At 42.0% G+C, this 16157-nt stretch overlaps 1 protein-coding gene across 11 annotated transcripts in view; it reads left to right on the top strand.

Moving 5' to 3' along the window:
* The window catches only part of nav3 (neuron navigator 3), a 236108-nt gene that overhangs the window by 158250 nt on the left and 61701 nt on the right, over window positions 1–16157 (top strand). For all 11 annotated transcript variants that reach the window (XM_023952465.1, XM_023952466.1, XM_023952467.1 and 8 more), the window contains 2 exons: window positions 10851–11084; window positions 12524–12637. In XM_023952465.1, the coding sequence (XP_023808233.1) occupies window positions 10851–11084; window positions 12524–12637 (348 nt within the window). The remainder of the gene's footprint in view (window positions 1–10850; window positions 11085–12523; window positions 12638–16157) is intronic.

Consider the following 16157-nt stretch of genomic DNA (forward strand, 5'->3'; position numbering starts at 1 on the left):
AGCAAAGATTTGGAACAAGCAGCTCATGACTGAGCTGAAGAGTGTGGTTTTAATTTGGACATAAGTGATCTTTTAGGATCCCCTCTTGGAAATCCATTCTGTGTGTGAGCATGTGGCGAGAGTAGTTAGGACTTAATCTTTGTCTGTTTACAGATGGTCACCGTTTTTATTCTGTGGTTTTACATACAGTGGTGGACAAAATTGTTGGTACCCCTCAGTTAAAGAAAGAAAGTCCACAATGCTCACTGAAAGGACTTGAAACATTCAAAAGTGACAATAAATTCAAATGTATTGAAAATTAAATAATCAAAATCAGCCATTACTTTTGAGTTGTTAATCAACAGAATTATTTAAAAAAAATAATAATGAAATAGGGCTGGACAAAAATGATGGTACCCATACCTTAATATTATGTTGCACAACCTTTTGAGGCAATCACTGCAATTTAACGGTTTCTGTATTTGTCAATGAGCCTTCTGCACCTGTCGACAGGTATTTTGGCCAACTCCTCATGAGCAAACTGCTCCAGTTGTCTCAGGTTTGACGGGTGTCTTCTCCAAATGGCATGTTTCAGCTCCTTCCACAGATGTTCAATGGGATTCAGATCTGGGCTCATAGAAGGCCACTTCAGAATAGTCCAACGCTTTTCTCTGAGCCATTCTTGGGGTTTTTTGGCTGTGTGTTTTGGATCGTTGTCCTGTTGGAAGACCCATGACCTGCGACTGAGACTAAGCTTTCTGACACTAGGCAGCACATTTCTATCCAGAATGCCTCGATAATCTTGAGATTTCTTTTTACTTGTACAACTTCAAGACACCCTGTGCCATATGCAGCAAAGCGTCCCAAAACAGAACTGAGCCTCCTCCATGTTTAACAGTAAGGACAGTGTTCTTTTCGTTGTGTGCTTCATTTTTGGGTCTATGAACATAGAGCTGATGTGCCTTACCAACAAGCTCCAGTTTTGTCTCATTTGTCCAAAGGACATTTTCCCAGAAGCTTTGTGGCTTGTCAACATGCATTTTTGCAAATTCCAGTCTCGCTTTTTTATGATTTCCTTTCAACACTGGTGTCCTCCTTGGTCATCTCCCATAAAGTCCACTCTGGCTCAAACAACAACGAATGGTGCGATCTGACACTGATGTACCTTGATCTAGGAATTCACCTTTAATGTCTTTTTAGGTTGTTCTGGGCTCTTTGGATACAGTTTCAACTATCTGTCTCCTCAATTTGTCATCAATTTCCCTCTTCCGGACACGTCCAGGGAGGTCGGCTACTGTCCCGTGGGTCTTAAACTTCTGAATAATATGTGCCACTGTCGTCACAGGAACTTCAAGCTGCTTAGAGATGGTTTTATAGCCTTTACCTTTACTATGTTTGTCTATAATTTTGTTTCTAATGTCCTGGGACAATTCTCTCCTTCGCGTTCTGTTGTCCATGTTCAGTGTGGAACACACCTTTTTTACCAAACAGCAATGTGAGTGACCATTTGTCTCACTTTAAATAGGCAGACTGACTGATTATGGCTTTGAAAACAGCTGTAATGTCAATTAAAGGAAATACTTGAGTTCATCATGACCCCCTGGGCAATTAGTTCTCAGTCTTTTATGGAGGTAACATCATTTTTGTCCAGCCCTATTTCATTAGTTTTTTTTTAAATAATTCTGTTGGTCAACAGCTCAAAAGTAATGGCTCATTTTGATTATTTAATTTTCAATAAATTTTAATTTATTGAAAATTAAATAATTTAATAATTTAATTTAATTAATTTGAATGTTTCAAGTCATTCCAGTGAGCATTGTGGACTTTCTTTCTTTAACTGAGGGGTACCAACAATTTTGTCCACAACTGTAGTTTTGACGGAACACAGAAGGATGTTTCAGTGAAGATGATGTCACAACTCATAAAGGTTTATAATTTTAATAAAAAATACCGTAAATTCCGGACTACAAAGCGCACCCGATTATTAGCCGCACCCACCCATTTTCACGTGTTTAACCAATTTTATACATACACAAGCCGCGTCGGGGTACAAGCCGCATGAATTGGGCAACATTGTCATCATGACGGATCACTTCCTGACTCAGAGTGTAAGTGTGATTTATTAGCACACAGTGGGTGGAGTCATTTTTGCCTCAGGCTCATGTCTTTGAGTCTATCTGCATCTGCCAAACAGTATGCACCTCTATTCTGTTCACAAGTTCCTCAGTTATGGTTTTTATTTTTATTATTTTTTTTAACTTATTGACAATCTAGGTATCACACATAAAATTACAAACAGTAACCATATAATCAACATTACATCCCTCAGTTATGATGAGGAAATTTACATCCCCGATCCCCCATTTCCCATGAGTCTTAGGGGCTAAAGGCGGGGCCAACGCCCGGCTCGCCATACTGTTGTACGTGTTTAAGAATGAGCAGCAGAGCATGGAGGGGTGAACGGGTAAAGCTCTCCTTCCGCTTGTGTCGCGGCAGCGTTATGGGAGTAACAGGGCTGTTTAAAAAACACACTAGTAAAATAAAGCAGCGACGACTGAAAAGCGCGCGCCTCAGCGCGATACGCGCGCCTCCTCGCGGCGCGTGGGTCAGAAGTTTCCTTCCACAACAAACACTTGCTCCGCGGACGCCTCGAGTGAGCCCTGGCTGCAGCCTGCAGAATGGCTCGACGCCTCCGCGCTCCCGCGCGCTCCTTGTCTCCCCTTCCTATCTACTCCGACACCTCTGGCCAGCGCGGCTACAGGGAGGAGCGCTTCGTCCCCATTGCGCCGGTGAACGGAGCAAATCGTGTCTGTGCAGAGCAATCGGACTTAATACTGTACGTTTTGTGTATGAGGGGCGGATGCGTTGTTACGTGTGGGAGCCATCAGACTGCCATCGGCCCCGCAGCTCACACGACACGCAGTCTCCAGCTCACACGGAGGCTGTGAGCGTTTCAATGCAAATCTCTGCTCAGTCCTTAGAAACCGTTAACACGACCACGTCAATTTGTGTTTCCAGTCGTGTCCCGACAAAATAAAGGCTGATATTATTGCCACATATTTACGTGCAGCCAGCCGAGTCACTATGACTCAGAGGTAAATTCACTCCTGAGCATGCGCTGTTCTCTCCGTCACGCAGCTGACCGGCTTTTCCAAACCCGTTGGTGATTTTTTCACGCTGCTTTTAACGATTGCTTTTAACTTGAAAGCTTCATCATATTGTAGCGGCGATCACGTGCACGTTGGGTCTAATGGCACCAAAGGATTCTGGGATGCGGCTGGACATGCGTGTTTCGTTTTGTTGAACCATGACTGAAGTGTCTAAGACCTGAAGTCAAGTCCATGTTGTTTGGCTGCTTAGAGGTGTGTTGAAAAACAAATGACTTGTGTTTGATGTTAGAGAATTCAAACTATTCACTGTGTCCAAAAATACGTACACGGCGGCCGCCAATAAAATCCAATAATTAGCCGCGTCACTGAATAAGCCGCAGGATTGTAAGCGCAGGAAAAAAGTAGCGGCTTGTAGTCCGGAAATTACGGTAATCAGTATAGCAGTCAATATTTCCTGTTTCCTCTGTTTAATGCTATGGTATCAAATACAACAGCCACCGTGCAATGGGGAGGCATCGGCAGAATCTTCCAGATTAGGTTGAAAATTGTTGGTGTGGTCACAAAGGGAGACAGCGTCTGTCTGGGATGACGCCGTTATGAAATCGGGCAACAGCTGGGCAGCCACAGGGCGATGGCAGCCAGATTGCCGACTGGCAGCAGCTCCAATAGGAGCCTCCAGATGCCGGCCGTACTTATCAATGGCCACCGGCCGCCAGCTGCCTGGTAGCTGGAGGGTATGTAAAAAGCGGTCCATTCTGGACCACTGGTCCTTCAGAACTCAGATTTTGAGCACACATTAGAATCTTGTTAATTTACAAATTTATTCATTTTTAGACAAAATGCCTCCCAAGAAAGCGCAATGTTCTGTTTTCTTCGTGTTCTTCTCAACATCAACCGCTATTCATCAAGACACAGGTCTCAGAGTTGTTGTGGTGCTATCAATCCCATAATGAGTTTTGTTCAGCATCAATGCCATCTCCTCATTTAGACCCACAGTGACCACGATCGCCAGATTGACTACCAGTCATCGCTGGGCCCCCAGCCATGTCAACAGCATTCTTCGAGCGCCTGCACTGCCACCGTACGATTTTCTAACAATCGGACAGTGGGATGGCAGCACGAGGACAGTGGGTGGCTGGAGGTAGGCAGTCTGAAATCGGCCAATCATCAGACGAATTTTAGGGACCCTGGAGACCCTCCTATCAGTCAGTTACTGCGCTGCTGCCTTCCTGCCACTCGCCTGTCACTTGATGGCCACTGCGTGACCTCCAAATGTGCCCGTGCGAACACTGACCAATGTCAAAAAAGAGTGTGGTTCTTATTTGGACATAAGTGAACTTTTACAATCCCCTCTTGGAATCCCATTCCGTGTGTTAGCGTGTGGTGGGTGTAGTTGGAGCTTCACCCATTGCTGTTAAATTTGAACTTTTTCTTAAAACCTTTAAAATGCCACTATGCACCCACCTGCCTAATTACCTGAAAAACCAGCATTTAGCAGGGTTTGTAATCATAAAAAAGTTTTGGAGCTGTCGCTGGGCAACACAGACTTTCAACTCCCTCCAAAGATATTTTATGGGGTTGAGATCTAGAGACTGGCTAGGCCACTCCAGGACCTTGAATTGGTTTTTATGAAGCCACTCCTTCGTTACCCGGGCAGTATGTTTGAGATTGTTGTCGTGCTAAAAGACCCAGCCATGTTTCATCTTCAAGGCCCTTGCTGATGGAAGGAGGTTTTTCACTCAAAATCTGACAATAAAAGGCCGCATTCCTTCTGTCCTTTACACAGATCTGTTGTCCTGGTCCGTTTGCTGAAAAACAGCCCCAAAGAATGATGTTTCCACCCCCGTGCTTTACAGTAGGCTTGGTGTTCTTTGGATGCAACTCAGCATTCTTTCTCCTCCAAACACGACGAGTGGAGTTCTTTTTAAATAGTTCTATTTTGATTTCATCTGATCAGAGGACATTTACCCAATCCTCTTGTGGAACATCCAAATGCTCTCTAGCAAACTTTAGATGTGCCTGCACATGTACTGGCTATAGCAGGGGGACATGTCTGGCACTGCAGGATTATAGTCCCTGGTGGCGTAGTGTGCTAAATTTGTTAATTTGGTCCCAGCTCACTGCAGATCATTCACTATGTCCCTCCTTGTGGTTCTGGGATTTTTACTCATTTTGACCCCACGGGGTGAGATCTTGCGGGGAGCCCCAGATGGGGAGATTATCAGTGGTTGTGGACCACTTATGTGAAGTTCTGGGCATGGACCAGCAAGTCATCCAGGTATACTATGCATCGTGTGCGGGGGATGTTTTTAAGAACCCATTCCATAAGCCTTTCAAAAATAGCTGGGGTGTTACACAGCCCAAAAGGCATTACTTTAAACTGCCAAAGTCCTTGGCCGATGTTAAATGCTGTTTTGGGCCTGGCCACTGGTGCCAGCTCCACCTGCCAGTACCCGCTGCGTAAATCCAATGAGCTGAACCAACACGAGCCAGTCACATAGTCCAGTGCGTCATCAATGCGGGGCAAGGGGTAAGATTATTTTCGAGTCACTGCATTGAGGCGCCTGTAGTCCACACATGGATGCCATCCTCTGCCTTTCTTGCGCACCATGACCACTGGTGCAGCCCAGGGGCTGTCAGAGGGCTCAATAATACCATAGCTGCCATGTCTTTGAGTAGTTTTTCAGCCGCCTGGCACTTCGCTAGTGGCAGACGGTGAGGGCGAAGGCGGATTGGATTAGCCTCACCAGTGTCAATGTGGGGCTGGACCAGACCTGTTCTAGTGCAGTCCTCTTCACGAGAAGCAAAGATGTCCTAAAACTCTTGGAGTTAGCACCCAAGCTGCTCCTTCTGTTTCCTGCTGAGGGTAGCATTGCTGCGATCCTCCATATCTTTAATCGCTGCAACTGTTTCAAGGGATGGAACAGGAGTTAGAGACGGGTCAGGTGCAACCCCATGGTTTCTTTTGTGTTTCTGTGGCCGCCGATGGTGACGCTGTTTTCGTGCAGGTTTGCTGTGTTGGGCTGCAATGCTCTGTTGCTCCCCCTTGTGGCTTCTTCTGGACCGCAGTTGGATGACCTCAGTGTCTATGCAGATTGAGGATTGTGGGACGTAAACATATGCCCTCCAGCGACCAAGGAGGTCAAGCCCTATAATGCAGCCATCTTGGATGTCAGCCAGCCAAAACTCATGTTTGGACTTAATAGCCCCAACTGCCACATACAACAATTTCTTCCCTGGCATGTTGGTTTACTCGCCTGTCACTGTGAGAAGTGCAGTCTCAGTATGAACCCAACCCTCTGGGAGAGACCCTGAAGTCCCTGGTAACAGTCCCTTCTTAACAAGACAGATGGTGGACCCTGTGTCCACCAACGCACTGCAGGGCTGTCCCCCAATGGAACAGTCCAAATATAATCCACGTGTTGGGCCACAGCGACCTACCATTGGAAGGTTGGTTCCAAGGGGTGTTGTGGTTTGGGGTGAGGATCCCGCTACTGCCTCACCCCACTGATGTTTCCCGGAAGAGCCTGGGGTCTGGATCTGGGACTGGGTGCTGAACAGTCTCTGGAAAAATGTCCTGGGGCCTCATTTATAAAACTTTGCGTAGGATTTGCGTCAGAAGTGGCGTACGGATGAAACATAGGACGTGCGTACGCACATAAATATTCGGATTTATAAAACCGTGCGCACGCACATCCTACGCGTCTTTCCCTTAATAAATCACAACGAATTCTAAATGCAGCGCAGCTTTTGCGGCTTCATGACACGCCCATAGTTGCCCATAAATAGGCCGCGAAACGCCCACAAATTAATATTCATGGCTTGCGAAATCATGGCAAACACAGAGAGGAAATCATAAAAAACGTAACTTCACTCAATGTGACGTAGAAGTTTCGTTGGCGAGGTGGAAAAGAGGAGAAAAGTGTTGTTTGGAGGGCACAGTGTGGGCGTTACTAATGCCAAAAAGGCACGTGAGTGGCAAACGGTGGCAGACGCCAAATGCTGTAGCCTCACAACCTCGGACCGTGGCCGAAATAAAAAAGAAATGGTCGGACATCAAAGTCGAGGCAAAAAAAACGTCTAGCGCTCCATCGCCAGAGTGTCTCTGCCACCCAGGGGGAGGGGGGGGGGGGCACTGGAGCGCCAGATGCACCGGGTGACACTCGTGGTTTCTCCGAGTGCTCTTCTGTAACGCCGGGCCCAAAAGCCCGCAGAGGTCCAAGAGGACGGCTCCAGGAAGTCGGAACCGGCTCATAAGCCACTCGTCCTCGTTCGCCAGCAAGTCTTCTTGCTGTCTAAAGATGCGTTCACTCCGAATTCTTCCATTTGCCACATCTTCTAAGAGCGCAAGATCAGCCATTGTGCGTCATTACTCATTGTGATGGGTCATTTTATTTCCCTCCATTTAATTACATCTGACAAGCTACAGATGTCGGTAATAATCGACGTGGAAATGGGAAATTGTTCAGCGCAAATGTAATTTCTTGTTGCTTTCTGAATGGTTGAGACATACGCCATACATGGTTTTATCAAAAATAAAAAAACTAAAGGCATATGTATGAATACCATAATTCCATAGCTTATGAAAAAAATGTTTTAATATGAAAACAACTTTCCCCAGTGGACAGTGCGTCTGTTCGTCCGCACGCCCGCACCTATATCTGCTCCGCCAGACGGACACATTAACGAGAATATCAGTTTTGTACATTATTTCGTTCTGTTAACTATATTATTTATGAGGATGAATTGCACAACATGCCAATGTTGCAGAACATATTTCACTTTTTTTTCTGCAAATAAGTGTTCCTTTGAATTTCTGTTGTAATTTTCATTTGATTTTTTTTGTTTGTTTCACTGCTGATCGATCAAACGGGTGTTTGTGTAGGCTGTTAATTGTAAGACTTGCTTTGTAAAGTCTTCATGTTATTTATGAGAGGCAGTATTGTCATTTTCACTTTCACATGTTTCTTCCTTCTGCCGACGGTGTCGCCGTTTCTCATTTCATCCGTTTTTGTGCGTACGCCTGGGTCAGAGCTTGCGTGAAGGACCGCACATTTTCCCGTCAAGTTTGCTTTTTATAAATCTCAACTATTGCGTAGAGAGTGGCGTACGCCTTCTTTTGTGCGTACGCAACGTTTATAAATGAGGCCCCTGGTTCTCAAATCAAGTTATTATTTGTATAGCACTTATTTAAGCAGAAGCAACCAAAGTGCTTAACATAAAATCACATAAAATCAGAGACAATATGATACAAGAAAGAAATAATAAAAGCAATAAACCAATAAAAGCAATAAAACGTGACAGAATAAGCAGTGTTTAAGGAAAGAAAAGGAAAAAGAATTGTGGCGGATTGCTTTTTCATTTTAATTTTTAGTAAAAATAAAGCAGGTTCATTTTGAAAATGAAAAAGCATTTCTGGTTTTGACTTTTATTTTTAATTATGCTAAAGAATCGCTTCCATAAAATTCCCCTTGGGGGTGCAAGAAGCTGTTTGAAGTGTGTTATAGTAATAAAAGTTTTTTAGTTGTGTTTTGATCTTTTACTGTTCCACAATGTCACAAATTTAAATGAAACTACCTCAAAATGAGGCTTTTCACAGCAATTATTTGGTTAAAAATAATTGCGATCAAAAATAGATTTTTTGGATGAAATATTTACAGGTCACGATTAATTAATCACACAGAAAATGAATGGCATTAATCAGCATTAGTTTTATTCTGAAATGGAAAATCAGATTGTGAGACTGCCTTCCATGTTTGTCATGTCATTATGTTTTTTCTACATCTGCAGAAATGCAACAATTATTTTAAAAAACAAATTTCTTCAAAAAATGGCAGAAATGGGAATTATTAGCATAAATGTTTTAGCTGTTAGACTTAAAGTTTTTTTTTAAACAAAATTTGAGATACTGTCATATGTTTACTTGTGTTGTAAGACAGTCATGTTGTACTTTCTGTATACTAGTACTTACCATAGGGACAACAACAACAAAAAACATTTATTATTTAACATTATTTCAAATTAACATAAGGAATACTGAATGCACTTTAAAATAACACATCATTTATTTGTAATCTTTCCCCTCTGACACATAATATTATAGTGATCTAAAAAAGATTATTTGAAAAAAAGAATTCAAAGAATAAAACAAGGTTGTATGAGAAGGTAAAAAGTTTTAATATGAAAACAACCAATGTTGAGTGATTATTTAATGTCCGGTAAAAATTCAAAAAAATATATCTGTTGGTTTATTTTGGTGCCATAAATGCACCACAATACGTAGTTCTCAAAGCAGTTTGTTTAGGGTCTTTTGTGCTGAAGATGGAGCTTATTTTCCCATCGTCTTGGGGCCTGATTTGTGTGTGAATGTGCTCGTGTGAATGTGTATATTAGCTGGTGACATTTCTGTTTTCGTTGAGTCATATTTAGACCTTTTTCAGCCTTTTGTTTGCAAATCCTCTCTGGTGTCTCATGTCTTGACTTTTCAGGGTTTTGCATTACAATCTTTGTTTTTCAACCACAAATCAATTCATTCCACCAAAGCATTTGCAAATCCAAAATTTCAGTCATCGGCTGCTCACAGGTTCACTTAAATTGATTTCAGTCTGGATCCCAGCGTCTGTGGGTGTGTGCAGTCAGGCCTCAGACTGTGATTACGGAATTGTGACAGTAATGTGGAGCCCTTCTCATGTTGAGAGCAGCTTTTCCCGGTTTTCTCTCTGCACACACAGCTGTTCACACTTCTGCCTGCTGTCTGTCAGAGATGCTTGAGCTGGCTCGACTGTGTCACCGAATGAAGGCCAAGGACACATTTCAAGACCTGTCTGTTCCCCATGTTCAGCTTTAAACCCAACTTCACTTAAGGTCTTCAACCCACAACTCCTGAAAAAAACAGTGACTCACTGATGATTACAGTAAGAGAACACTAAAGAATACCTGACAACAGAGGAGAAAAAACATTCTAATACATTTTAAATCAGTGCAGCAGTCTAGATTTGTTTTAGCTTTAATCTGTTGAATGAAGTGCATTTTACTTCCGGCAGAGAGAGCTCTGGTAGGGAAACGCTTCCCTTTTTAGTTCCCTGGATTCAGAAGAAAAGGTTCACGTCCACATAGACATGCTCTATTTCCAACCTTTTTGTTGTTTGAATATTTCGAATACAAAGTCAAAAGCCATTAAATTTGCTGTAAATATTTTAAATGCAGAAAATCATGAGTTATTTTTTATTCTACTTTACATGTTTGAAACTGCCAATTCAATTAAAAATATACATTTCCTTTAAAATTATTATTTTTATTTAGTGTTTTTTGTACTTTCTGTTCACACCTCAAAAGAAAATGCAGATTGCAGTTCATGAATTTAAGCGAAGAAAAACATCCAGACAGATCAGTTGTTTGTCTTTTCACAATTATATGCCAACATTTGCCATACATTTAAAAAAGCAAAGTTCAATACATTTCTTCGTTTTCATATGTGAGGTCATCCCAAGGAGCTACACGAAAAAAGGAAAACAAGCAAAATAGACCAAAATATCTTAATAATATACAGTACAGACCAAAAGTTTGGACACACCTTCTCATTCAAATGAATGGGAAGGTGTGTCCAAACTTTTGGTCTGTACTGTATGTGAAAATTATTTGGTGTACTTCTGGAGAGCATGCAGTTGGTGACTGTATGCATGCAATGACTCACTTTAAGTGAGTCATTGTTCTACCCACTGCTATGATAACGATTTCTGTCGTTTTCTCCTGTTTTCACAGCACTTTAGAAACAACCTTTGACACAACAGTAACCACTGAGGTCAATGGACGGAATCTACCGGCCCTTACCACACGCTCCTCCCCCATGTCCTGGCGTCTTGGTCCATCCCAAGCCCCACGTCTCCAAGCAGGCGACGCGCCATCAACGCCGAGCAGCTATTCCTCCCCAAGGGCCAGCACTGGGGGCTCTAGCACCAATGCAGGCCGCTACAGCAGCCCCTCAGACCCCTCCAGGTTTGTACGCAACACCTCCAGAACTCTTTCCATGACCCCTGTACTCACTTATGCCTTGGTTCCACTAAGTGGTCCAGTCTAGTCCACTTCGGGTTTTTTAGAGTTTCCGTTATAAAATGGACCCATCAAACCAGACCAAATTGTACAATTTTTGGGCCACCGTTGGTTCGAAATATATATATATATATATATATATATATATATATATATATATATATATATATATATATATATATATATATATATATATATATATATATATATATATGTATATATATATATGTATATCTTATGCTTCAACTATAATTCTGCAGAATTTAACTTGCAAAACGTCATCATAAAAAGCCACTCTTTTTTCTTTCTGCATTTTAACTGTGTAGGCCATTTTTGTCATGTGGCACATTTTAATTCCTTTCATTCTGAGTTTAGTCCAGAATCCTCTGAAATTCATGGTCATTCAGGCATTCATGCAGACACCAAGGTCTCACTTGTCTTCTTAAACAAACAGTGTGCTGACATTGACCAAGGCCCTCTCACATTTTTCCAGATTCAAATATGCAAACTTAGAGAAGTTTTAAGCACTTGGACAGACTTTGTGCTTGCAGAAGAATAGTTTTCAGGACGCCTACACTGTGCAAAAAACTGACCGTCAATCAGATAATAATAAAAGCCAAGAGCGACAGGGAAGGGGTTTAAAAACTGTCAGTTTGCTTCCATTAACACTTAAAATGTGTGTGAACATGCGCTGACTTAAATATAACACATGGGTAACACTTTATATCAAGATTCCTTAACAAGCTTTGTTAACACATTAACAAGCATTATAATAGAATTTTTAGGGCGTTAGTAAGACATTTATTAGTACAATAAGTCTAATAAGGTTTGTTAAATTACTTAGTTAAAACATTTACAAGCATTATTATTAGGATGGGTTTAAGATGCTAATGATACATTTATTGGATTTATAGATACATAACAAATATGTCAGTGTTAATAAGCTTAATACGATTTATTAACAACCTTTGTTAACAAATTAAGAAGTATTATTATTGTTTGGGGTTCTAGTAAGACATTTATAAGCATTATAGATGTCTCACACAAGCCTAAGTGGTAATAAGCTTAATACGTTTTATTAACTAACTCAACACATGTTAGTGTTTTTAACATGTCCTTGTGTTTTTTTATAATAGATGATGTAAAACATAAATAAATAAAATTAGGATTTAAAATACATTTCTGAGTTTTTTTTCCAAGTCTTTGTAAGTCGGGAGCAAATACAGTTGGAAAAATATCGTATTTGTGATGTAGAAAATACACTGTGCAGCCTATGAGCTCCCTGTTCCACACTGCAACGAGGAGGACAAGGGTGGGTGGGGTTGCTCCACGCCAATAACACCCCAACAACTCTGGGATCTTCTTAATCACGGCTGCTTTCACAGGCACCTCACCGAGGGCGGTCTCCATATGTACTCCAGGAATGCAGTTCGAGCCTCAGATGTGGCATTGCCCCGGGAAACAAGAGGAAACAAAGAGATGGCGGGCGACATAGACAGGTGAGGGTGGAGTCTGTGCACGCCGCTGCCTTTCTTCACGCCTATTCTCTTTTTCACTGAAATGGCTTTTTGTGTACAAAAAGAAAGGTCCACAATCATTTTTTATTTCCAGCAGATTGTGATCCAGTAGTGCTGTGTTTTAGTACAAAACTATTGCGAATTGATAAACATAGCCTTATTCCTGGCATGTACAAATAAAACTCACCTTCTGAGGCATTTCTGAGCAGAGGCCCTTCCTGTTTGCTCAGTGTGTGATTTTCTCACCATTTTTACACCCGTACAAAAATCAGTCCTGTGGGACAAGGATGCGGTTTTCGCCCTTCAGCCAGGTTTCAGGACTGCAACAGACGAATGTGTTAGAGAACATAACTGATTTTTGAAAGCTGTCAGGATGGAAGTGGGGAAAGGCTGAGAGTCACAAATCCAATCATGATGTGACATTTTAGAGAATCACAACATCATAGGCAGCATTTAGGCAGAGGTGTGGCAGGCTGAGACTTTACATTGCTTGGGGTGTTGCTGGTGAAATCCTCCTTCCCTTTTGTCAGTCAGACCAGTCAGCCAAGGGCCAATCAGTCGCATCTTTGATCAGCCGAGTGTGGAAATATGTCGGACACTTCCACAGACCCGGATACGCTTCCAGCTCCCCCTGTCAGTTTCAGAGGGATCTACTGTCAGATTTGACGTTCAGACATAACAAGGGAAGAATCAGAATGAACTCACTGAACTCTTTTCTCATGTCCCTGTCTCAGCTATACCCTGGGTTTGCTGGTGTCTGCTTTGCTTCAACTGAAGTCAGACTTAGCAAATATTGGTCTGCCCTTCCTCATCTGACGCCTCAAAGCAACAGACAGAATTTTTTTCTTCCAGAAGGGTATAAAAATGTCCATCCTTCCTCCAGCCTCACTGCAACAGCTGACTGCCACAGGATGAGCCATCAGCTTTCGCTGACAAACAACAAAGCTCAGAGGAAAAGTTTATTTCCGACACCAGATTCCCTCCTGAGCTCAGCCTTCTTCATCCCTAACTTGCAGTAAAATAAGTCCACATGCTCTTTTTTATGAAAGGATGGTTTGTTGACACCATCTTTTCCTAAACTACCGGAAGGAAACATTCAATTTTTTAAATGTCTGGCTGGGCTAAATCCCCACCATCCCCCTGCTCCTTTATCTGCAAGCTCAAAATAATGACATTTCCAAATGTGTTCGGTGAAATTCTAACTTTATCTCATTGAAGAGCAAAGATTTGATTCATCACTAAAGGTTTCTAATGCAGCCTGTGAATGCTGCTCAGCTCACTCCTACCAGGGCTTTCTTCTTTTCCTCACAGACAGGTTCATGAGATCAAATTATCTCGATTATTGATAATTCTAAGATAAAGTGTTTGTTAGTTTCCTATTATTAATTAATCCTCTGTATTCTGGTTTATGGAGGTAAATAATAGTAATAAAATATGTATTTGTTGCTTTGGCATTGGGGTTTCAGCAGGAGCCCGTTGAATTCAGCTTCAATTTCTTTTTAGATTTATCTTCTGGGTCTGATGTTGGAACTGAAGCTGTGGAGGAGAAAAGCATTTTAATGCGATTTTCCTGTCAATAATCAAGTTCGTACAGCAAATAATGATTCCAATTCTCAATTTTATTCATTTTAAGCACTTTTATCACTTCCATTCTCACTTTAAATAGGTTTTTATCGCCTTCTGTTTTTATCTAAACATGTTTTTGATAAAGGGGGATCCTCACAGGACATCGCTACCAGTCAAAGCGCAGCTCTGAGTTTATTTCAATCACATCTGATCCACATTTATCTGCTAATTCACCGCCTTATCTCATTAAACTCATCTTATCAGTTTTTCTGCAATTTCATCAACTAATCCAGTAAAACTATCTTCTCTGTTTACACGTGATTTGCATGTAAATAAAAATGGTGCTAATGTCTGTAGGTTTCTGCACAAACATGAGGTTGCACGTTTGTCCCTGCAGACCCTCAGCTTGCAGCCTCCCAGCTCAGCTCTGCAGCACTTTGGCAGCCGCAGACGGAGTTCCTGGGTTGGGTCTGCAGACAAAAACTCCCATTGGACTCATTAGGCTTCCTGCTTTTCTGTGTCCATAACGACTCTCTGGCTGCTGTTCATGAATACTCAACACGAAACAAACGTAACCCCTCTGGATTTTTGGTTTAAAATGTTATAAGAGGACTCTTATTTTAATTTTTTTTTTTATCATAGCAGCATAATAGCTGAAAACTTTATCCCTTAGTGGGACGTATTTGTTCTTTAAAATGTTGGGAACTGAGAGAACAGTTTGAAACTGGTGTGTTAGAACATTTTCCAAAATACTGTTTGAATACTTTAGGTGGGTTTTACGTTGTGCCAGGCTGACCACACGCTGCCGCAAAACATCAGAGCAGGCGCTCACATTTTCAGAACAATGGCCAGCTCCGCTTTGGCTAAAAGCCTTCCTCTCTAAAAATATCCTGCTGTCATGCAACATGGATGAGAGCTCGCTTGTGGCTCCAGTGTTAGGAAAAGACACCAGAAGAGAAGGTTTTGACGCTGACAGCTCCCCTTTCTCGGCAGAGACATGAATAAGTAACAGAGCTTTGCTTTTAACGTTGAGGAGTCCCGAGTGTGCGATGCCATATCTGCCTCTGTTGGCTGGACTGCAGCTGCATTTTTCTGTCCGTTTGAAGCTTTGGGGGATTGAAGACAAGTTTGAGTCTGTCAATCCTTGACTAGAGGAAGCGTGTTTATGTGCTTGTCCCCCTGTGGTTGTGAGTGTGTGTGTCCCACAGTGGAGTTGTGTCGGTTGTGCAGTAGCTGCTCTGCTCGTCTGCTGTGAGCTTCACTAAGATTTGAAGAAGGTTTTCACTTCTAGTGAAAAAGCCAGTCCCTGTATAAGTTTCTCTGTCATTCATCTGTGCTAGTGGTGTTTTTTTAAGTATTATCTGGTCCTGCACCTGAAACTGCCTCCTGTCTCCGCTTTTTGAAGTTTGTTATGCAAAGATCATCAAAAGAACCTTAAGAAAACCCTTTGTCCAATAGTCAGTGAAAGCATAGCTGTATTGCGAACCCCTGCACTCACACATGCCAACATTGCCCCTCATGCAAATCCTACGTATGTATGTGGCACGCCAACCACATCAGTGTGTCACATACGATCGGTGGGCGTGGTCACAGAGGACATGTACCGTTTAATTTTTGCAGGGATCTGTGCTCCTCTACTGCGCTGCAAAGACCAAATGACAAAACAAATGCTAAAGAAAGAAAGAAAGTCTTCAAGGTGAAAAACTAACAAGACTTTATAAATAAAACAAAATTTACAGACACTTTTGGATAAACTCATAAGGTTTTACGGTTTGGGTTATTTATTATCTTAAACATGAACATGATTATTTATTTTTATGTTTTTTGCATGGCACTCAATAGTTTTATGGTCATTTGTATTGTATTTTTTATGAGTGAAGAGAGCGGTATCATCCAGATACAAAACTACCGGTACATCAAAATCACACATCAATAG

Source organism: Oryzias latipes, chromosome 23, assembly GCF_002234675.1.
Source record: "Oryzias latipes chromosome 23, ASM223467v1".
Classification (NCBI taxonomy): domain Eukaryota; kingdom Metazoa; phylum Chordata; class Actinopteri; order Beloniformes; family Adrianichthyidae; genus Oryzias; species Oryzias latipes.